This window comes from Salvelinus fontinalis, unplaced genomic scaffold, assembly GCF_029448725.1.
Source record: "Salvelinus fontinalis isolate EN_2023a unplaced genomic scaffold, ASM2944872v1 scaffold_0223, whole genome shotgun sequence".
Taxonomy (NCBI): Eukaryota; Metazoa; Chordata; class Actinopteri; order Salmoniformes; family Salmonidae; genus Salvelinus; species Salvelinus fontinalis.
In genome coordinates this window covers 219,064-242,500 of record NW_026600432.1, presented here as the reverse complement: position 1 = coordinate 242,500, position 23,437 = coordinate 219,064, and the positions used below count along the sequence as shown (strand labels likewise).

General features: G+C 46.9%; 2 protein-coding genes across 2 annotated transcripts in view; one reads left to right on the top strand and one right to left on the bottom strand.

The window, feature by feature from the left end:
- LOC129844760 (enoyl-CoA delta isomerase 1, mitochondrial-like) overlaps positions 1-63 on the top strand; it is a 9,625-nt gene extending 9,562 nt beyond the window's left edge. The window contains exon 7 of the mRNA XM_055912855.1: positions 1-63. This exon is cut by the window's left edge and continues 822 nt beyond it. The gene's annotated coding sequence lies outside the window, so the exon portion shown is untranslated.
- Positions 64-381: 318 nt separating this feature from the next.
- Positions 382-16,821, bottom strand: LOC129844758 (deoxyribonuclease-1-like). The gene is made up of 8 exons (XM_055912853.1): positions 16,376-16,821; positions 13,930-14,018; positions 13,532-13,618; positions 11,897-12,012; positions 7,831-7,943; positions 7,072-7,226; positions 6,707-6,800; positions 382-553 (listed from the first exon to the last, which is right to left on the bottom strand). Exons 1-8 carry the CDS (start codon positions 16,514-16,516, stop codon positions 488-490), a joined length of 861 nt encoding a protein of 286 aa, XP_055768828.1. The 5' UTR covers positions 16,517-16,821; the 3' UTR covers positions 382-487.
- Positions 16,822-23,437: the final 6,616 nt, after the last annotated feature.

The following is a 23,437-nucleotide window of genomic DNA, read 5'->3' as shown; positions in this document are numbered from 1 at the left end:
TTTGTTTTTTCATATGATCTTCTCCTGTACTGTTGGTTTGCAAGTAAACATCTTTAAAATACATTCCATTGAATGTGTGTTGAGTTTCATGTTCTTTGATGTCACTAGTTTAGGGCAGGGTTTCCTGAATTCTGTCCTGTCCTTTAATTGATCAAACAGTAGCCATACGTGTTTAATAGGTCTGGTTGGATTGGACGTCATTCCACTGGTGTCTGAGCTGTTACTGAGGGGCTTACAGAACCAAACTCCAAAATGAATATAGAATTCACATGTGCTCTTCCATCTCTTATAAGGCACTTGTTTCAGCTTGAATGTTGGACACAAACAATAACAGGAGCACAGTTTGACTGAGTTTTATTGAAACACGTCATGGTGATGACACTCAACTGGCACCCTATTCCCTATAGAAGGCTCTGGTCCAAAGTAGTGCACTACAAAGTGAATAGGGTGCAATTTGAGAGTGTCTGAACACTTCCTGGAGGCGGGCTCATGCAGCAGGGGTGTGACCAATCAGCTTCACCTCAACAGGGTAGTGGTCGCTGACAGCCAATGCCTGAGAGGGGGAGAGAGATAAGAGCTGTACCATTAAGACACTATTACTCTACCTAGCTCAACACCAACCATTTAAAATGGGCTAATAAAATCATTCCTGATTAGAAGGCAAATACAAGTAGCTGTCTCCTATTGACTGAGGTGAATGTTAAGTCTCCTCTTGACTGAGGTGAATGTTCAGTCTCCTATTGACTGAGGTGAATGTTTAGTCTCATATTGACTGAGGTGAATGTTTAGTCTCATATTGACTGAGGTGAATGTTAAGTCTCCTATTGACTGAGGTGAATGTTAAGTCTCCTATTGACTGAGGCGAATCTCCTATTGCTGAGAGTTTTTAAATTGAGTAGAAATGCACAAACAGACTAGAGTTCAGAGTTTATTTACTGTTGAGGGGAAGCCTGGCTTGAGTTTCAGGTGCAATATGCAGAAATGGCTCCTACATTTCCTGGTTGCTAAAATTCTAACAGTTCCACTAATTTCATTGTATGTGGCAAAACAAGCAAGTGTAGAGAATCCTTGTACCATATAAACAGCTAAGAAATAAATCTTCAACAAACCAAAATATCACACTTAAAGGTTAAAGGTTAAAGGTAGACTCAGTGAGATGACGTTGCAATGAGCATCACCACATATTTTGAAATGAGCCCTTGGCTGAGCCTTTGCTCTGAGTCCCAAAAAGTATCTGCACATGTGCACAGGTGTGCTTCACGCTGCTACAACGTGGTAGCTACGGGACCAAAGCAGAGGAGAAGTTAAGGGCAGGGAGCCTATTGGTCGATCTTCAAGGCATTCCTAGTCGATCACCAAACATTTCTGTAGGAAAGCCAATGATAAAGGATGGCTTTACTTGTTTTATGTATTCGTGTTGCCCTGTTGATGGTTGGTGCACTTGATTCAGAAGCCCTGTTTGTGGTTGGTGCACATGATTCAGAAGCCCTGTTGGTGGTTGGTGCACTTGATTCAGAAGCCCTGTTGGTGGTTGGTGCACTTGATTCAGAAGCCCTGTTGGTGGTTGGTGCACTTGATTCAGAAGCCCTGTTGGTGGTTGGTGCACTTGATTCAGAAGCCCTGTTGGTGGTTGGTGCACTTGATTCAGAAGCCCTGTTGGTGCACTTGATTCAGAAGCCCTGTTGGTGGTTGGTGCACTTGATTCAGAAGCCCTGTTGGTGGTTGGTGCACTTGATTCAGAAGCCCTGTTGGTGGTTGGTGCACTTGATTCAGAAGCCCTGTTGGTGGTTGGTGCACTTGATTCAGAAGCCCTGTTGGCGATAGGTGCACTTGATTCAGAAGCCCTGTGCACCGGGTAGGCAAAGGGTTCCCATTTTGAACCAAATCATTTGTCTAAAAAGACAAACTCCGCCAACCCGGCGGACCGGGAGATCTGTGGCTTAATCGAGTTCACAACACAACCAAAAGTTGGTGACCACTGGGTTAGAGCGTTGGTCCAGTAACCCAAATGTTGCCGGTTCGAATCCCCGAGCCGACAAGGTGAAAAACCTGTCCATGTGGCCTTGAGCAAGGCACTTCACCCTAATTTGCTCCAGGGGTGTCACGATCGTGTGGCGGATTGACGGACCAAAATGCAGCAGTTGGAAAATAAGCCATCTTCTTTTATTTAACAACACGAAGATGAACACGACACAAAACTCTATACAAACTAACAAAACAACAAAACGACCGTGAAGCTACAAACGTTGTGCACATACATACAGGCTACAAACGTTCTACATAGACAATTACCCACAACCAATGAGAGCCTATGGCTACCCTAAATAAGGCTCCCAATCAGAGACAACCGAAATCAGCTGTCTCTAATTGGGAACTCATTCAGGCAACCATAGACTCTCCTAGAATACTAACCAACATAGACAACGCTAGACATCTACACTCAACACAAAACCATATACTACACCCCATAACCCCTTTACCAAATAAACACCCAAAACCAACAAAACATAAACATTCCCCATGTCACACCCTGACCTAACTAAAATAATAAAGAAAACAAAGAATAATAAGGCCAGGGCGTGACATAACCCCCCCCTTGAGGCGCGAACTCCGGGCGCACCATACACAGTCTAGGGGAGGGTCTGGGTGGGCTCCCCTCCACGGTGGCGGCTCCGGCTCTGGTCGTAGTCCCCACGTCACCACAGTACCTAACCACCTCCTAGGCTTCCTCCAAACGACCCCCCTCCACATTAACCCCATTGCATTAAGGGGGAGTTCCGGACTAAGGGACAGCTCCGGACTAAGGACCAGTACCAGGGTAAGGGGCAGTACCAGGGTCAGGGGCAGTACCAGGATAAGGGGCAGTACCAGGGTAAGGGGCAGCACCAGGGTAAGGGGCAGCACCATGGTAAGGGGCAACACCAGGGTAAGGGGCAGCACCAGGGTAAGGGGCAGCTCCAGGGTAAGGGGCAGCTCCGGACTGAGGAATGGCAGCTCCGGACTGAGGGACTGCAGCTCCGGACTGAGGGACTGCAGCTCCGGACTGAGGGACGGCCCATGGCTGGCTGACAGATCTGGCTGCTCATGGCTGGCTAACGGATCTGGCTGCTCATGGCTGGCTAACTGATCTGGCTGCTCATGGCTGGCTGACGGATCTGGCTGCTCATGGCTGGCTGACGGATCTGGCTGCTCATGGCTGGCTGACGGATCTGGCTGCTCATGGCTAGCTGACGGATCTGGCTGCTCATGGCTAGCTGACGGATCTGGCTGCTCATGGCTAGCTGACGGATCTGGCTGCTCATGGCTAGCTGACGGATCTGGCTGCTCATGGCTAGCTGACGGATCTGGCTGCTCATGGCTAGCTGACTGATCTGGCTGCTCATGGCTAGCTGACGGATCTGGCTGCTCATGGCTAGCTGACGGATCTGGCTGCTCATGGCTAGCTGACGGATCTGGCTGCTCATGGCTAGCTGACGGATCTGGCTGCTCATGGCTGGCTGACTGATCTGGCTGCTCCTGTCTGGTTAGCGACTCTGGCAGATCCTGTCTGGTTGGCGGCTCAGGCAGATCCTGTCTGGTTGGCGGCTCTGGCAGATCCTGTCTGGTTGGCGGCTCTGGCAGATCCTGTCTGACGGACGGCTCTAGCGGCTCCTGTCTGGCTGGCGGCTCTAGCGGCTCCTGTCTGGCGGACGGCTCAGTAGGCTCATTGCAGACGGGCGGCTTTGCAGGCTCATGGCAGACGGGCGGCTTTGCAGGCTCATGGCAGACGGATGGCTCAGATGACGCTGGGGAGACGGATGGCTCAGATGGCGCTGGGGAGACGGATGGCTCAGATGGCGCTGGGGAGACGGATGGCTCAGATGGCGCTGGGGAGACGGGCAGTTCAGTCATTGCTGTGCAGACGGCAGACTCCTGCCGGCTGAAGCGCACTGTAGGCCTGGTGCGTGGTGCCGGAACTGGTGGTACCGGGCTGGGGACACGCATCTCAGGGCTAGTGCGGGGAGCAGGAACAGGGCATACTGGACCCTGGGGACGCACATTAGGCCTAGTGCGTGGGGCCGGAACTGGTGGTACCGGACTGGGGACACGCATCTCAGGGCTAATGCGGGGAGAAGAAACAGGGCATACTGGACCCTGGGAGCGCACATTAGGCCTAGTGCGTGGTGCCGGAACTGGTGGTACCGGGCTGGGGACACGCATCTCAGGGCTAGTGCGGGGAGCAGGAACAGGGCATACTGGACCCTGGGGACGCACATTAGGCCTAGTGCGTGGGGCCGGAACTGGTGGTACCGGACTGGGGACACGCATCTCAGGGCTAATGCGGGGAGCAGCAACAGGGCACACTGGACTCTCAAGGCGTACTATAGACCTTGTGCGTGGTACCGGTACTGGTGGTACCGGGCTGAGGACCCGCACATCAGGGCGAGTACGGGGAGAAGGAACAGTGCGTACAGGACTCTGGAGACACACAGAGGGCTTGGTGCGTGGTGTAGACACTGGTGGTAAAGGGCTGGAGACACGCACCACAGGGCTAGTACGTGGAGGAAGAACAGGGCTCTGGAGACACCCAGGAAGCTTGATGCGTGGTGTAGGCACTGGTGGTAATGGGCTGGAAACACGCACCTCAAAGCTAGTGCGGGGAGCAGGAACAGTGCGTAAAGGGCTCTGGAGACGCACCTTAGACCTAGTGCTTGGTGCCGGAACTAGTGGTACAGGGCTGGGGACATGCACCTCAGGATGAGTGCAAAAAGTAGAAACAGGACACACCGGGTTGTGAAGGTGTACTGGAGACCTGGTGTGTATAGCCGGCATCAAATGTTCCGGAACTTTAACACAAGTTTCAGGCTGAGTACGAGGAACTGACACAGGTGGCATCGGACAGCTAATATGCTCCTCAGGGAGAATGCATTGCATACTCTGCCAAACCAACAGCTCTCTCTCTTCACTCTCCTCCAATTTCGTCAACAACTCTTCGAATGTCTCATAATCTCCCCTTCGTTCACTCTCCTCCAATCTGTCCAATAACTCCTCGACCCTCTCAGACTCACCCCTCAACTTCGCCGACTGCTCCAAGTGCCCCCCTCCAAATTTTTTTTTTGTGCTGTCTCTTGGGCTTCCTCCCGTTTCGCCGTGCTGCCTCTATCTCTGCCTTGGGGCAGTGATATTCCCCTGGCTGTGACCAGGGTCCTCTCCCGTCTAGAATTTCCTCCCATCTCCAGAAATCCTTTGTAGGTAGGTCCTGTTGCCGCCTTCCATGCCGCTTGGTCCTATGGTGGGTAATTCTGTCACGATCGTGTGGCGGATTGACGGACCAAAATGCAGCAGTTGGAAAATAAGCCATCTTCTTTTATTTAACAACACGAAGATGAACACGACACAAAACTCTATACAAACTAACAAAACAACAAAACGACCGTGAAGCTACAAACGTTGTGCACATACATACAGGCTACAAACGTTCTACATAGACAATTACCCACAACCAATGAGAGCCTATGGCTACCCTAAATAAGGCTCCCAGTCAGAGACAACCGAAATCAGCTGTCTCTAATTGGGAACTCATTCAGGCAACCATAGACTCTCCTAGAATACTAACCAACATAGACAACGCTAGACATCTACACTCAACACAAAACCATATACTACACCCCATAACCCCTTTACCAAATAAACACCCAAAACCAACAAAACATAAACATTCCCCATGTCACACCCTGACCTAACTAAAATAATAAAGAAAACAAAGAATAATAAGGCCAGGGCGTGACAAGGGGTGAAGTACTACTATGGACGACCCTGTAAAACAACACATTTCACTGCACCTATCCGGTGTATGTAACAATAAAATATACATATTGAAAGTTTAGCCTCGCGCTTCAATGCTATCAGTTGTGGAAATTGACCCGATATTGTGTTTACTTCGTTCATGCAACATCATATGACTGAGTCCACCTTTAAGGGTTAGGAGTTGTTACCATGCTGTGGCTGAGTCCACCTTTAAGGGTTAGGAGTTGTTACCATGCTGTGGCTGAGTCCACCTTTAAGGGTTAGGAGTTGTTACCATGCTGTGGCTGAGTCCACCTCTAAGGGTTAAGAGTTGTTACTATGCTGTGGCTGAGTCCACCTCTAAGGGTTAGGAGTTGTTACCATGCTGTGGCTGAGTCCACCTTTAAGGGTTAGGAGTTGTTACCATGCTGTGGCTGAGTCCACCTCTAAGGGTTAGGAGTTGTTACCATGCTGTGGCTGAGTCCACCTTTAAGGGTTAGGAGTTGTTACCATGCTGTGGCTGAGTCCACCTTTAAGGGTTAGGAGTTGTTACCATGCTGTGGCTGAGTCCACCTCTAAGGGTTAAGAGTTGTTACCATGCTGTGGCTGAGTCCACCTTTAAGGGTTAGGAGTTGTTACCATGCTGTGGCTGAGCCCACCTCTAAGGGTTAGGAGTTGTTACCATGCTGTGGCTGAGTCCACCTTTAAGGGTTAGGAGTTGTTACCATGCTGTGGCTGAGTCCACCTTTAAGGGTTAGGAGTTGTTACCATGCTGTGGCTGAGTCCACCTCTAAGGGTTAGGAGTTGTTACCATGCTGTGGCTGAGTCCACCTCTAAGGTTTAGGAGTTGTTACCATGCTGTGGCTGAGTCCACCTCTAAGGGTTAGGAGTTGTTACCATGCTGTGGCTGAGTCCACCTCTAAGGGTTAGGAGTTGTTACCATGCTGTGGCTGAGCTTCAGTTGTGTCATGTAGTCGAACACCTCAGCCGACCCAGGGACCACTCCTCTCATCATCTCAGTGGTGGCCACCACCCTTCACAACCAGACCAACAGTTAGTCTGTGAGTGAGTGAGTGAGTGTGTGAGTGAGTGAGTGAGTGAGTGAGTGAGTGAGTGAGTGAGTGAGTGAGTGTGTGTGTGTGCTAGGTTTGACCTGTCGTGAGGGCAGTTGGTGTGTGTGTGTTGAAAATGTGTGTGTGTAAATGTGTGTGTTTGTAATTGCGTGTGTAAATGTGTGTGTGTAAATGTGTGTGTTTGTAATTGCGTGTGTAAATGTGTGTGTGTGGGTGCCTGGGTGTCTCTGACCTGTCGTAGGGACAGTCGGTGTTAGAGACGGTGGTGTCAGCGTGGTCAGGTATCAGCCAGTGGTATCTGTGGTCTGTGAAGAGGCGTATCCGCTGCCAGTCTGGTCCCGTCACGTAGCGACAGCCTGCGTTGAAGTCCCCCAGCAGCACTATGTCCTGACAATCAAGTCAGAAACACATTTGAGAGAAATAAGCTTTTTGTGCGAATGGAACATTTCAGGGGATCTTTTATTTCAGCTCCTGAAACACAGGACCAACACTTTACATGTTGTGTTCATATTTTTGTTCAGTCTGATTTCCTTAAATGAACTCTAACTCATTAAAATCACTGAAATTGTTCCATTTTGTGTTTATATTTTTGTTCAGTGTACAGTATATATACAGGGTCAGTTCCAATACCATATTTACACTGTGCAGGGATACTGGAGTGATAGAGTTATGTACTGTATGTAAAGGGGGTGAGGTGACATCAGGATATATGATAAACAACAGTAGCAGGGATACTGGAGTGATAGTTAGATACTGTATGTATAGGGGTGAGGTGACATCAGGATATATGATAAACAACAGTAGCAGCAGTGATTGTGTCAGTTTGTGTGTACAGTCCATAGAGAGAAAATAAAATAAAAGCCAGTATTGAAGTCCCCTAGCAGAACCACTACAGAGGAGGAGTGTGTGTGTGCCTGTGTCTGTGTGTGTTTGTGCCTGTGTGTGTGTCTGTGTGTCTTTGTGTGTCTGTGTGTGTGTGCTGTATAGTCACATTGGTGTTCCAGCGAGCTCTGACGTCAGTGGCCACATCGTACAGAGCGTCAACCTCCTTCACTGCCGAGTCTGGAGACGTGTGTTGAGGTACCAAAACAAAGTTCCTCACAGCTAGAAGAGAGGGTGGGAGGGAGGCAGGGAGGGAGAGAGGGAGGTGGGCAGGGAGGGAGAGAGGCAGGGAGGGAGAGAGGGAGGCAGGGAGGGAGAGAGGGAGGGAGGCAGTGAGGGAAGGTGGGAGGGAGGGAGGCAGTGAGGTGGGCAGGGAGGGAGGGTGGGAGGGAGGCAGTGAGGTGGGCAGGGAGGGAGAGAGGCAGTGAGGCAGGGAGGGAGGGAGAGAGAGAGAGGGGCAGGGAGGGAGGGAAAGAGCGATAGAGCGAGAGGGAGGGAGGGAGAGAGAGGGGCAGGGAGGTGGGGAGGGAGGGAGAGAGAGAGGCAGGCAGGGAGGGAAACAGAGAGAGCGAGAGGGAGGGAGGGAGGGAGGGAGGGAGGGAGGGAGGGAGAGAGGCAGTGAGGCAGGGAGGGAAAGAGATCGAGAGGGAGGGAGGCAGAAAGGGAGGGAGAGCGGCAGGCGGGGAGGCAGGCAGTCAGGGAGGAAGGGAGGCAGGTAGGGAGAAAAACACAGAAAGAGGGGGAATGGAGAGTTAAAGATTTAATGTCTTCATTAATCAAGACAGTTCCAAAATGTTTTTCAGCAGTCAAGTTTTTCAAGATATTCAGCCTGGTCTCATAGACTAGATGGAACTGTAACACTGGGAGTCGGGAAGCAAATTCAGGGAGTGTATTTAACGAATAAATTAACATAGAACAAAACAAGAAACACGGGTAGCGTACAGACATGAACACTGGAACAGAAACACTAGGGAAAGAACCAAAGGGAGTGACATACAGTTGAAGTCAGAAGTTTACCTACACTTAGGTTGGAAACATTAAAACTCGTTTTTCAACCACTCCACAAATGTCTTGTTAACAAACTATAGTTTTGGCAAGTCGGTTAGGATATCTACTTTGTGCATGACACAAGTCCTTTGTCCAACAATTGTTTACAGACAGATTATTTCACTTATAATTCACTGTATCACAATTCCAGTGGGTCAGAAGTTTAAATACACTAAGTTGACTATGCCTTTAAACAGCTTGGAAAATTCCAGAAAATATGTCATGGCTTTAGAAGCTTCTGATAGGCTAATTGACATCATTTGAGTCAATTGGAGGTGTACCTGTGGATGTATTTCAAGGCCTACCTTCAAATTCAGTGCCTTTATGCCTAACATCATGGGAAAATCAAAAGAAATCAGCCATGACCTCAGAAAAAAATTGTAGACCTCCACAAGTCTGGTTCATCCTTGGGAGCAATTTCCAAACGCCTGAAGGTACTACGTTCATCTGTACAAGCAATAGTACGAAAGTATAAACACCATGGGACCACGCAGCCGTCATACCGCTCAGGAAGGAGACATGTTCTGTCTCCTAGAGATGAACGTACTTTGGTGCGAAAAATGCAAATCAATCCAAGAACAACAGCAAAAGGACCCTGTGAAGATGCTGGAGGAAACAGGTACAAAAGTATCTATATCCACAGTAAAACGAGTCCTATATCGACATAACCCGAAAGGCCGCTCAGCAAGGAAGAAGCCACTGCTCCAAAACCACCATAAAAAGCCAGACTACGGTTTGCAACTGCACAATGGGACAAAGATCGAACTTTTTGGAGAAATATCCTCTGGTCTGATGAAACAAAAATAGAACTGTTTGACCATAATGACCATCACTATGTTTAGAGGAAAAAGGGGGAGACTTGCAAGCCGAAGAATACCATCCCAACTGTGAAGCTTGGGGGTGGCAGCATCACGTTGTGGGGGTGCTTTGCTGCAGGAGGGACTGATGCACTTCACAAAATAGATGGCGTCATTAGGCAGGAAAATTATGTGGATATATTGAAGCAACATCTCAAGACATCAGTCAGGAAGTTAAAGCTTGTTCACAAATGGGTCTTTCAAATGGACAATGACCCCAAGCATACTTCCAAAGTTGTAGCAAAATGGCTTAAGGAAGTCAAGGTATTGGAGTGGCCATCACAAAGCCGAGACCTCAATTCCATAGAAAATTTGTGGGAAAAACTGAAAAAGCGTGTGCGAGCAAGGAGGCCTACAAACCTGACTCAGTTACACCAGCTCTGTCAGGAGGAATGGGCCAAAATGTACCCAACTTATTGTGGGAAGCTTGTGGAAGGCTATCCGAAACGTTTGACCCAAGTTAAACAATTTAAAGGCAATGCTACCAAATACTAATTGAGTGTATGTAAACTTCTGACCCAGTTGGAATGTGATGAAAGAAATAAAAGCTGAAAGAAATAATTCTCTCTACTATTATTCTGACATTTCACATTCTTAAAATAAAGTGGTGGTCCTAACTGACCTAAGACAGGGAATTTTTACTAGGATTAAATGTCAGGAATTGTATTTGGCTAAGGTGTATGTAAACTTCCGACTTCAACTGTATATCGGGAAGGTAATCAGGAAAGTGATGAAGTCCAGGTGTGTCTCATGAAGCGCAAGTGCTCATAATGATGGTGGCAGGTGTGCGTAACGATGGTGGCAGGTGTGCGTAACGTGTGCGTAACGATGGTGGCAGGTGTGCGTAACGATGGTGGCAGGTGTGCGTAACGATGGTGGCAGGTGTGCGTAACGATGGTGGCAGGTGTGCGTAACGATGATGGCAGGTGTGCGTAACGATGGTGGCAGGTGTGCGTAACGATGGTGGCGGGTGTGCGTAACGATGGTGGCAGGTGTGCGTAATGATGGTGGCAGGTGTGCGTAACGATGGTGGCAGGTGTGCGTAACGATGGTGGCAGGTGTGCGTAAAGATGGTGGCAGGTGTGCGTAACGATGGTGGCAGGTGTGCGTAACGATGGTGGCAGGTGTGCGTAACGATGGTGGCAGGTGTGCGTAACGATGGTGGCAGGTGTGCGTAAAGATGGTGGCAGGTGTGCGTAACGATGGTGGCAGGTGTGCGTAATGATGGTGGCAGGTGTGCGTAACGTGTGCGTAACGATGGTGGCAGGTGTGCGTAACGATGGTGGCAGGTGTGCGTAACGATGGTGGCAGGTGTGCGTAATGATGGTGGCAGGTGTGGGTAACGATGGTGGCAGGTGTGCGTAACGATGGTGACAGGTGTGCGTAACGATGGTGGCAGGTGTGCGTAATAATGAATAAACTGGTGACAACGAGCGCCAGAGAGGAGGAGCTGTAGTAGACGTCACAGTAACGTAGTAAACGTACATTTGGGACACTCAAATTTGTACAATATGTTACATTTGGTTGTATGACAAAGATGGTTATTTAAGACAAAAGTAGGGTGGTTGGACAAGGGCGAGTTTGAATCTCATTACGGACAACTTTTGCATTTTAGCTAATTAACAACTTTTTAGCTACTTTGCAAGTACTTAGCATGTCAGCTAAGACCTTCCCCTAACCTTAACCCCAGCCTAGCTAACGTTAGCCACCTAGCTAATGTTAGTCAGCTAGCTAACCTTAACCCCAGCCTAGCTAATGTTAGTCAGCTAGCTAACCTTAACCCCAGCCTAGCTAATGTTAGTCAGCTAGCTAACCTTAACCCCAGCCTAGCTAACGTTAGCCAGCTAGCTAACCTTAACCCCAGCCTAGCTAACGTTAGCAACCGGGCAGGATGCTCTCGATGGTGCAGCTGTATGATGCAAAATGCTTCATGACACTTTGCTTCTTGAAAGTCTAATATCTTGAAAACTTGCCTGCTGACATGCAAAACATCTTGGGACTGACTATATCAACAGTGGACTAATGAAAAAAAAAGACACATGTTTTTTGAGTTAATTATTTTTTTATGTAAAGGAACCTCATATTTTTCCTCCTCTCTCTCTCTCTCTCTCTCTCTCTCTCTCTCTCTCTCTCTCTCTCTCTCTCTCTCTCTCTCTCTCTCTCACACACACACTGAATCTCTCTTCCTCTCATTCCCCCTCTCCCTCCCGCTCTCTCCCCCATCACCATCTCCCTCCCCCTCCCACCTCTCCCCATCACCCCCCTTTCTACCTGTGTAGTTCGAGGAGAACATGACAATGAAGGGTTCTCTGATGAAGGTATCTGTACCGCAGGGCTCACAGCCGTCATCGTACGTGTAGTTCTTAGCCACAGAGACCGTCTCCTCTCTATCATATAACAGGACAAACACACGCTTTAGGAGATGCTTTCAGTGTTTAGTGCAGCACAGAACGGCACAGTACCGAGCAGAACAGAGCAGAACAGAACCTGTTCAGGTAAAGGTATCTCTCTGTATATTACCTGTACAGGTAGAAGTATCTCTCTGTATTGTACCTGTACAGGTAGAGGTATCTCTCTGTATATTACCTGTACAGGTAGAGGTATCTCTCTGTATTGTACCTGTACAGGTAGAGGTATCTCACTGTATATTACCTGTATAGGTAGAGGTATCTCTCTGTATATTACCTGTACAGGTAGAAGTATCTCTCTGTATTGTACCTGTACAGGTAGAGGTATCTCCCTGTATATTACCTGTACAGGTGGAGGTATCTCTCTGTATATTATCTGTACAGGTAGAGGTATCTCTCTGTATATTACCTGTACAGGTAGAGGTATCTCTCTATATATTACCTGTACAGGTAGAGGTATCTCTCTGTATTGTACCTGTACAGGTAGAGGTATCTCTCTGTATATTACCTGTATAGGTAGAGGTATCTCTCTGTATATTACCTGTATAGGTAGAGGTATCTCTCTGTATTGTACCTGTACAGGTAGAGGTATCTCTCTGTATATTACCTGTACAGGTAGAGGTATCTCTCTGTATTGTACCTGTACAGGTAGAGGTATCTCTCTGTATATTACCTGTACAGGTGGAGGTATCTCTCTGTATATTACCTGTACAGGTAGAGGTATCTCTCTGTATATTACCTGTACAGGTGGAGGTATCTCTCTGTATATTACCTGTACAGGTAGAGGTATCTCTCTGTATATTACCTGTACAGGTAGAGGTATCTCTCTGTATATTACCTGTACAGGTAGAGGTATCTCTCTGTATATTACCTGTACAGGTAGAGGTATCTCTCTGTATTGTGCCTGTACAGGTAGAGGTATCTCTCTGTATATTACCTGTACAGGTAGAGGTATCTCACTGTATATTACCTGTACAGGTAGAGGTATCTCTCTGTATATTATCTGTACAGGTAGAGGTATCTCTCTGTATATTACCTGTACAGGTAGAGGTATCTCTCTATATATTACCTGTACAGGTAGAGGTATCTCTCTGTATATTACCTGTATAGGTAGAGGTATCTCTCTGTATATTACCTGTACAGGTAGAGGTATCTCTCTGTATATTACCTGTACAGGTAGCGGTATCTCTCTGTATATTATCTGTACAGGTAGAGGTATCTCTCTGTATATTACCTGTACAGGTAGAGGTATCTCTCTGTATATTACCTGTATAGGTAGAGGTATCTCTCTGTATATTACCTGTACAGGTAGAGGTATCTCTCTGTATATTACCTGTACAGGTAGCGGTATCTCTCTGTATATTATCTGTACAGGTAGAGGTATCTCTCTGTATATTACCTGTACAGGTAGAGGTATCTCTCTGTATATTACCTGTATAGGTAGAGGTATCTCTCTGTATATTACCTGTACAGGTAGAGGTATCTCTCTGTATATTACCTGTACAGGTAGAGGTATCTCTCTGTGTAGGTACTGCGGCCCAGTTCCTCACTGACAATGTGACGGTACCTATAGGGAGACAAGCCTCTGACAACAAACAAAACACCCATTACAATATCATTATATAGTTATTAGACAACACACATTACAATATCATTATATAGTTATTAGACAACACACATTACAATATCATTATATAGTTATTAAACAACACACATTACAATATCATTATATAGTTATTAGACAACACACATTACAATATCATTATATAATTATTAAACAACACACATTACAATATCATTAGTTATTAGACAACACACATTACAAAGTCTTTATATCAGAGGGGCTGTCATTGGTCAGTGGATGTAATATTGTTTCAGGGCTGTGATTGGTCTTACTTGTTGACGTGCTGCATCAGTTTGTTGGTTGCTGATAGGTCAGTGTCTCTCACTTCCTGGATCAACACGATATCATAACGATGCACTATCTAATACATAAAAAAATCATAATATAAATTAATAACAATTAAGGTTTCCCGGACACAGCCTGGTCTTGGACTAAGAAGTACTTTCCAATGGAGAATCTACAAACACTTTTAGTCCCAGGACTAGGCCCAGGACGAGGCCCAGGACGAGGCCAAGGACGAGGCCCAAGACGAGGCCCAGGACGAGGCTCAGGACGAGGCCAAGGACGAGGCTCAGGACGAGGCCCAGGACGAGGCCAAGAACGAGGCCCAGGACGAGGCCAAGGACGAGGCCCAGGACGAGGCCCAGGACAAGGCCAAGGACGAGGCCCAGGACGAAGCCCAGGACGAGGCCCAGGACGATGCTCAAGATGAGGCCCAGGACGAGGCCCAGGACGAGGCTCAGGACGAGGCCCAGGACGAGACCCAGGACGAGGCCCAGGACGAGGCCCAGGACGAGACCCAGGATGACGCCCAGGACTGGTGTTTAATAAGACCATCTGATGTTATGAGTTATAGAGTATGATGCTATGAGATATGTTATAGACTATGATGTTATGAGATATGTTATAGACTATGATGTTATGAGATATGTTATAGACTATGATGTTATGAGATATGTTATAGACTATGATGCTATGAGATATGTTATAGACTATGATGCTATGAGATATGTTATAGACTATGATGTTATGAGATATGTTATAGACTATGATGCTATGAGATATGTTATAGACTATGATGTTATGAGATATGTTATAGACTATGTCATGATGTTGCCTGCTTGGGTATTGCAAACCCCATCCCCCTCTCCCTGCCTCTCCCTTTCCACCACAACCCATGCGGTGATCACAGAGACGTCGTAAATTCCTGAGAATCTCCTCATGGCCAAACAGTATTAAGAGAGAGGGTAAACTTTCAGGACAAAGGAATTTTCTCCCACCTCACAGAACTTGAGGTACGAACATATTTCATGTTCCTGCAAAAGTATAAAAGATCGGTGGAGAGTCCAGTTATGAACCGGTCCATTTGTCACCACGTGGGAAACTCATGTGAGACTGTGGGACTACATTACCATACCGCTGTTTATATAATAACCTCAGACATGAGGTTTACATCTGTTTGTTGTATAAAATGAATGAGTGAGTATGATACTGTTTGTATAATTGTGCAATATGATTTTGGACTGTTTAATTAAGAAAATACAAATCCCTTTTTGATTTGAACTAAACCCGAGGACCCGCCCCTGAGCCAGTTGGGTCAGACATCCTGGGACAGCCCCTTCCTGCAATCCGAATAAAAACCCAACTCTGAGAAATTACCATTAGACCATGTTTATCCTCCATGGGGAGAACGAAGGTTAAGGTAACATTGCTGAATCTTTAACCATACCACGTGGTTCAACTCTTATACGAATAATAACAAGTTTTGATATTGACTACTAGTCTGCAGCTAGGAATTCGGTATCATTGAACGCAAAGAAAGACAACCGCCGAAACATTCATTCTATAACGAATGTCACTCTGAACTATCCACAATAACCCAGACAGAAGGAACTCCAACCAAAACGAACTTCTCTCCAACGATCAAGACGACACACACCGAGCGTAACTATATATATATTGATTGCAATTGTTCCCGAATGAGTGGGCGTTCATGTGTAAGGATTAGCATGTCAATTGTTATAATTATGGACTCTGTAGTGAATTCTTAGTCGAACGCAACTTTCCCTTTGTCTAACAAGCCACAATGCCGGTTCAGCCCACTAGGGCATATTTCTCCCATCATTTCATGTAACTATTTTTAAGTTTGTTTGTTTGTTTATGCATTTCTGTGAATTAATTAGTTAGTAATAAATAAATGATTTAAGACAATTGATGTATGGATGACTCATAGTGAAGACTGGGTTCGTGCAGATAATCAACAATTTACGACGTTTGGAATGAGACTAACGTGAGGTAAAGTAAATAATGAATTAATTAGAGGACTATTGATCAGATATGAAAATATCTGAAAGGTTATATTGGGAAATTATAACTTTGTAATCTAATAACTTTCCCTGGTGCCCTCAAATTCATAGTTAATTAGTTACGTTATTACTCAAGTGATCGCGTAATCCCTAATTACAGGAATCTTTGATAAAAACTATAAGTCTTCAATTTAACGATAGCAAAGACACGACAGCTATGATGTTAGGAGATATGTTATAGACTATGATGCTATGAGATATGTTATAGACTATGATGTTATGAGACATAGTTTCAAAGACCATTTCATGTTATGAGATAAAGCTTTAAAAATATATGTATGTTTTATTGTCACACACCGGATAGGTGCAGTGATAAAGCGTTACATTATGATGTTATGAGATAAAGCTCTACCTGAGTGATGATGTCCATGAGGGTTGAGTTGGAGGACTTCTTGTCTCCGAATGTCTTGATGTTGAAGGCTCCTAGCAGCAGACAGCCTCCCAGCTGCACCAGGGTCAATAGGAACAGCACTGACAGACAGGCCACACGCATTCTGGAGGTCAGGGGTTAGAGGTCAGATATTACAGGCCACACACATCCTGGAGGTCAGGGATTAGAGGTCAGAGGTTAGAGGTCAGATATTACAGGCCACACACATCCTGGAGGTCAGGGATTAGAGGTCAGATATTACAGGCCACACACATCCTGGAGGTCAGAGGTTAGAGGTCAGATATTACAGGCCACATACATCCTGGAGGTCAGGGATTAGAGGTCAGAGGTTAGAGGTCAGATATTACAGGCCACACACATCCTGGAGGTCAGGGATTAGAGGTCAGATATTACAGGCCACACACATCCTGGAGGTCCAGGATTTGAGGTTAGAGGTCAGATATTACAGGCCACAAGCATTCTGGATGTCAGGGGTTAGAGGTCAGAGGTTAGAGGTCAGATATTACAGGCCACACACATTCTGGAGTTCAGGGGTTAGATGTCAGAGGTTAGAGGTCAGATATTACAGGCCACACGCATCCTGAAGTACAGGGGTTAGAGGTCAGATATTACAGGCCACACACATCCAGGAGGTCCAGGGTTAGAGGTCAGGGGTTAGAGGTCAGCTATTACAGGCCACACGCATCCTGGAGGTCAGGGATTAGAGGTTAGAGATCAGGGGTTAGAGATCAGAGGTAAACTTCACCAGGGCCAATAGGAACAGCCATAATGCACTGACCACACGCATCCTGGAGGTCAGAGGTTATAGGAACAATTTAAAGATACATTGAAACAGCACAGACTGATATCCAGGCAGCTGTGTTCTCCTCGTCTGTCTGTGGAGAGAACTTTAGTTTTCTACTCTCCCGCTACTGACAAATTAACCCAGTAACATCTCTCCATGTCACAATTCAAGGAGATTCTAGCTGGTGCCAAGTCACTCCCTACCCTTCACCCTTGTCCCTAGCCCTTGGTTCAGGCCTGGCTCCAGGCATACGCGCCATAAGCGGTCCCTTAGGGTCCCCGGACACTAAGGTCCCAAATATAGACTATGATGTTATGAGATATGTTATAAACTCTGATGTTAGGAGATATGTTATAGACTCTGATGTTAGGAGATATGTTATAGACTATGATGCTATGAGATATAGAGGTCAGAGGTCAATATCTGACCTCTGTAGAGGTCAATATCTGACATCCTCTGGACACTAAGGGGCCCCCTACCAACAACAAATGAACCCAGTTCTCTACAGGAACTCAGTCTGGGTCTCAACTGACAGTACTGTTGAGAGTTAGAATAGTAGAACACACAAGGTGCCAGTTCACCATGTGGTTCTGCACAAACTGTTTTTCTCTTGTTATGTTGTTACCTCTAACCTCTGACCTCTAACCCCTGACATCCACTGACAATCCCTCAATTTGCCCTGTCAGCTAACTAGTTGTAAGTTACTCTAACCAGTTATCTAAACTTGTAGTAATCATGGCCGAATACCGACCGAGCACGTAGAGCAGCGCCCAGGGGCCCTGACCTCCAGGGGGCCTTGACCTCCAGGGGGCCCTGACCTCCAGGAGCCCTGACCTCCAGGAGCCCTAACCTCCAGGAGGTCCTGACCTCTAGGGGCCCTGACCTCCAGGGGCCCTGACCTCCAGGGGCCCTGACCTCCAGGGGGCCCTGACCTCTAGGGGCCCTGACCTCCAGGAGGCCCTGACCTCCAGGGGCCCTGACCTCCAGGAGGCCCTGACCTCCAGGAGGCCCTGACCTCCAGGGGGCCCTGACCTCCAGGGGGCCTTGACCTCCAGGAGGCCCTGACCTCCAGGGGCCCTGACCTCCAGGGGCCCTGACCTCCAGGGGGCCCTGACCTCCAGGGGGCCCTGACCTCCAGGAGGCCCTGACCTCCAGGGGATCCTGACCTCCAGGGGGCCCTGACCTCCAGGGGGCCCTGACCTCCAGGGGCCCTGACCTCCAGGGGGCCCTGACCTCCAGGGGGCCCTGACCTCCAGGGGATCCTGACCTCCAGGGGGCCCTGACCTCCAGGGGGCCCTGACCTCCAGGAGGCCTTGACCTCCAGGGGGCCCTGACCTCCAGGGGGCCCTGACCTCCAGGAGGCCCTGACCTCCAGGGGCCCTGACCTCTAGGGGCCCTGACCTCCAGGGGATCCTGACCTCCAGGGGCCCTGACCTCTAGGAGGCCCTGACCTCCAGGGGCCCTGACCTCCAGGAGGCCCTGACCTCCAGGGGCCCTGACCTCCAGGGGGCCTTGACCTCCAGGAGCCCTAACCTCCAGGGGGCCCTGACCTCCAGGAGGCCCTGACCTCCAGGGGGCCCTGACCTCCAGGAGGCCCTGACCTCCAGGAGGTCCTGACCTCTAGGGGCCCTGACCTCCAGGAGGCCCTGACCTCCAGGGGCCCTGACCTCCAGGGGGCCCTGACCTCCAGGAGGCCCTGACCTCCAGGGGCCCTGACCTCTAGGGGCCCACATTGATTTTGTTAGTTACTCTCACTCAGATATCATTGACATGGCATAAGTCAAGGCAAAATGGGTAGAATTGCAGGAAATTAGCTGTAAAACTCTGCCCCCTCTCTGCCCCATGGCTAAATGAGTAGAATTGCATGAACATTTTAATAAAATTGAAAAATATTCTCTCCGCCCCATAGCAAAATATGTAGAACTGCAGAAAATTTGAATTTTGAGGGCTAGAGCTGTTCCTGTAGATCTGTATGGTGAAAGTTCCACAAGTACATTGCTTATACTCTACTTATCCAGACCATACAGATTTGTTAACATTGAGGGGTTATGGCCAAGGGGTAGGGGTAGAGAGTGATTTGGGACCTGCTGATAAACAGAATACCTGCTGTCTACAACCACGCCCACTCTTCTATGAACTATGACCCTGGGTAACACAAACACTCAGGGTGAATTTAAATAACTTCTTATTTCCTGGGAGGGAACTTGATGTGTGGTGATGAATGGTGCATACTAGACACATAACAACATAGAACCCTAGAACATGGAGGCTATAGTATAAAGGATTAGAAGCATACCATGCCATTGTAAATGTAGATTTATGTATATAATCAAATATAGCTGGGTGCTTATCCAGAAATGAATATGCAACAGTATTTTCAGAGACAAATGTATTACTGCTAAATTGTTATTATTTTTTAAAGAATTCAGATAAACAGTAATCTCAAGTAAACAATTAAATACAACCATTCATTAATTAACCTATGGCCATAGGAAAGGAACCCCCCCAAATAAAATGCCACAATTCGCCTTTGTAACATAGTTCCATATGACTAAAACAGTAGCTCCGAACACGGTCACAAACACGGTCACATAATGCCTCCGCTCTTCTTTTCTCTTGTCTCGTGTGCCTAACATGTCCAATAAAGTCCTATTGCATCGCTCAACAGGATTACCATGAGGGTGGTAAGTGATTTGACACCAGCAATGGAGCATATTTCCGCTATCAACAGACTCAACATTGGTCAACTTTTTATTATTTATTATTATGATTATTATTATTTATTATTATTATTATTAACGGTATAACATAATAGATCTATTTGATTATACCGTTAATAATTAAGTTAAATAATAAAGTCTATCCCTTCAAAAAGAAACGGTTGTTCATTTACCGCACAGCGAGTGTGTGATTGGGACCAACTCGCTATTCAAGAAGACTTTGCCCATGTACTGCAGGTCATCACACTTGGACAACCCTGCTTTAGCAGTTTGATCACTGACAGTTAGCATGCCAGATTTTTTAAAGAAGCCTGCTAGTTAAATAGATGGTGGTGTAAGAGAAGCCTGCTAGTAAAATAGATAGTGGTGTTAGAGAAGCCTGCTAGTAAAATAGATAGTGGTGTGTTACGTTCCCCAGTTTCTGTGTTGTAGCTTTTGTATTAGCTTTTGTGTGTTTGTGTGTTTCAGGAGATGGCTTCCTGAGTCCTCCGCAACCAGCTGATTGGTCGACTCAATGGCTAATTGATGATTGGAGAGCTGACCCCGCCCCCTCGTCAAGAAGCAGCTGACTCTAATTACTATTGCCACCTGAAGATAAATGCCAGTGTTCTGTTCAGAAGAGAGATCCTGAGAGAGATAGAGAGAGATATATATCATTATAGGCTGAGATTGAATGTTGGATAGATCATTGCTGAGAGAGAGGTTTATGGCTGAGGGGTTATAGCATGTTGGTTGTGAGTATGCACTGTGTTAGTTGTTGTTGGTAGCAGCTTGGCTATGTTCTGTGTTTGTTGCTTGTTCAAAGCTTCTTTAGTGGCCTGAGTTAGTTTACTCAGTTTTGTTGTAAAGTGTTTGAAATTGTTAATAATTATTCTGTTTCATTTGTTCCCAGGGGGAAAGGGGAAGGCACTTAGGGAGTGCTCAGGCAAGAGGCCCGAGGGCATACATATACCCGTAGTATATTCACTGTCTAGGCACACTAGGTAAGACCTGGGCGGACCACCCCCTGTATTTTGGTTAGGGCACCAGGTGGTGCTAAGTTAGGTAAGTTAAGTGGGTAGGCAGGTTAGATAGGAGAGGGGGAGCTTTGATATTTACTTTCTTTCCTTTGGTTCCGTCCAGCCCCTTTTCCCCATATTACCGTGTAGGAAATAAATCCTAGTAAACGGTAAATTCTGCCTTTGTCATCCTTACTCGCACCTACAGTCCATACCTCTTTCGCTTCACGGAGAGTTGAGTTGCAGCAGGGAGTTGCGTTCCCTCTTTTTAGAGGCGTGCGTAACATGGTGTTAGAGAAGCCTGCTAGTAAAATAGATAGTGGTGTTAGAGAAGCCTGCTAGGAAAATAGATGGCACTGGTCAAAAGTAGTGAACTATATAGGGAATAGGGTGCCTTTGTATTATGGACAAATAATTCACTAAACCCTAAACTAAATCTTGTAATAAATAATGTGGAAATTGAGCAAGTTGAGGTAACTAAACTGCTTGGAGTAACCCTGGACTGTAAACTGTCACAATCAAAACATGTTGATACGACATTAGCTAAGATGGGGAGAAGTATGTCCATAATTAAGCGCTGCTCTGCATTTTTAACAACACTATCAACAAAGCAGGTCCTACAGGCCCTAGTTTGGTCGCACCTGGACTCCTGTTCAGTCGTGTGGTCAGGTGCCACAATGAGGGACTTAAGAAAATTGCAAATGGCTCAAAGTGGAGAAGAGATTGACTTCCTCGCTACTCGTTTTTGTCCGAAGACACACGTTCATTGTAATATTGTTGTATGGTGGTATTATACATGTTGTATTGCAGATATGTAGTGGTGTAATAATGTTATATAATGTACTGTTTTATCTGTTGTTTTATATGTAATGTAAGTGTCTTAATGTGTTTTAACATCAGGAAGTGTAGCTGCTTCCCTGGCAGGAACTAATGGGGATCCATAATAAACCCCAGGAAGAGTAGCTGCTTCCCTGGCAGGAACTAATGGGGATCCATAATAAACCCCAGGAAGAGTAGCTGCTGCCTTGGCAGGAACTAATGGGATCTATAATAAACCCCAGGAAGAGTAGCTGCTGCCTTGACAGGAACTAATGGGATCTATAATAAACCCCAGGAAGAGTAGCTGCTGCCTTGACAGGAACTAATGGGATCTATAATAAACCCCAGGAAGAGTAGCTGCTGCCTTGGCAGGAACTAATGGGGATCCATAATAAACCCCAGGAAGAGTAGCTGCTGCCTTGACAGGAACTAATGGGATCTATAAAAAACCCCAGGAAGAGTAGCTGCTGCCTTGGCAGGAACTAATGGGGATCCATAATAAACCCCAGGAAGAGTAGCTGCTGCCTTGGCAGGAACTAATGGGGATCCATAATAAACTCCAGGAAGAGTAGCTGCTGCCTTGACAGGAACTAATGGGATCTATAATAAACCCCAGGAAGAGTAGCTGCTGCCTTGGCAGGAACTAATGGGGATCCATAATAAACCCCAGGAAGAGTAGCTGCTGCCTTGACAGGAACTAATGGGATCTATAATAAACCCCAGGAAGAGTAGCTGCTGCCTTGACAGGAACTAATGGGATCTATAATAAACCCCAGGAAGAGTAGCTGCTGCCTTGGCAGGAACTAATGGGGATCCATAATAAACCCCAGGAAGAGTAGCTGCTGCCTTGACAGGAACTAATGGGATCTATAATAAACCCCAGGAAGAGTAGCTGCTGCCTTGGCAGGAACTAATGGGGATCCATAATAAACCCCAGGAAGAGTAGCTGCTGCCTTGGCAGGAACTAATGGGGATCCATAATAAACCCCAGGAAGAGTAGCTGCTGCCTTGACAGGAACTAATGGGATCTATAATAAACCCCAGGAAGAGTAGCTGCTGCCTTGACAGGAACTAATGGGGATCCATAATAAACACCAGGAAGAGTAACTGCTGCCTTGGCAGGAACTAATGGGATCTATAATAAACCCCAGGAAGAGTAGCTGCTGCCTTGGCAGGAACTAATGGGGATCAATAATAAACCCCAGGAAGAGTAGCTGCTGCCTTGACAGGAACTAATGGGATCTATAATAAACCCCAGGAAGAGTAGCTGCTGCCTTGGCAGGAACTAATGGGGATCCATAATTAACCCCAGGAAGAGTAGCTGCTGCCTTGGCAGGAACTAATGGGGATCCATAATAAACTCCAGGAAGAGTAGCTGCTGCCTTGACAGGAACTAATGGGATCTATAATAAACCCCAGGAAGAGTAGCTGCTGCCTTGACAGGAACTAATGGGGATCCATAATAAACACCAGGAAGAGTAACTGCTGCCTTGGCAGGAACTAATGGGGATCCATAATTAACCCCAGGAAGAGTAGCTGCTGCCTTGGCAGGAACTAATGGGGATCCATAATAAACCCCAGGAAGAGTAGCTGCTGCCTTGGCAGGAACTAATGGGATCTATAATAAACCCCAGGAAGAGTAGCTGCTGCCTTGACAGGAACTAATGGGATCTATAATACACCCCAGGAAGAGTAGCTGCTG

Bases quoted from the DNA above. Each gene is read 5' to 3' on its own strand.
- LOC129844758 (XM_055912853.1), bottom strand. From the start codon at position 16,516: ATGCGTGTGGCCTGTCTGTCAGTGCTGTTCCTATTGACCCTGGTGCAG. The intron at 7,944-11,896 runs GTAGAAAGGGGG...CCTCTCTTCTAG, and splicing joins GTTCTCCTCGAACTACACAG to CTGTGAGGAACTTTGTTTTG. The intron at 554-6,706 runs GTAACAACTCCT...TCCCCCTCTCAG, and splicing joins TGAAGCTCAGCCACAGCATG to GCATTGGCTGTCAGCGACCA.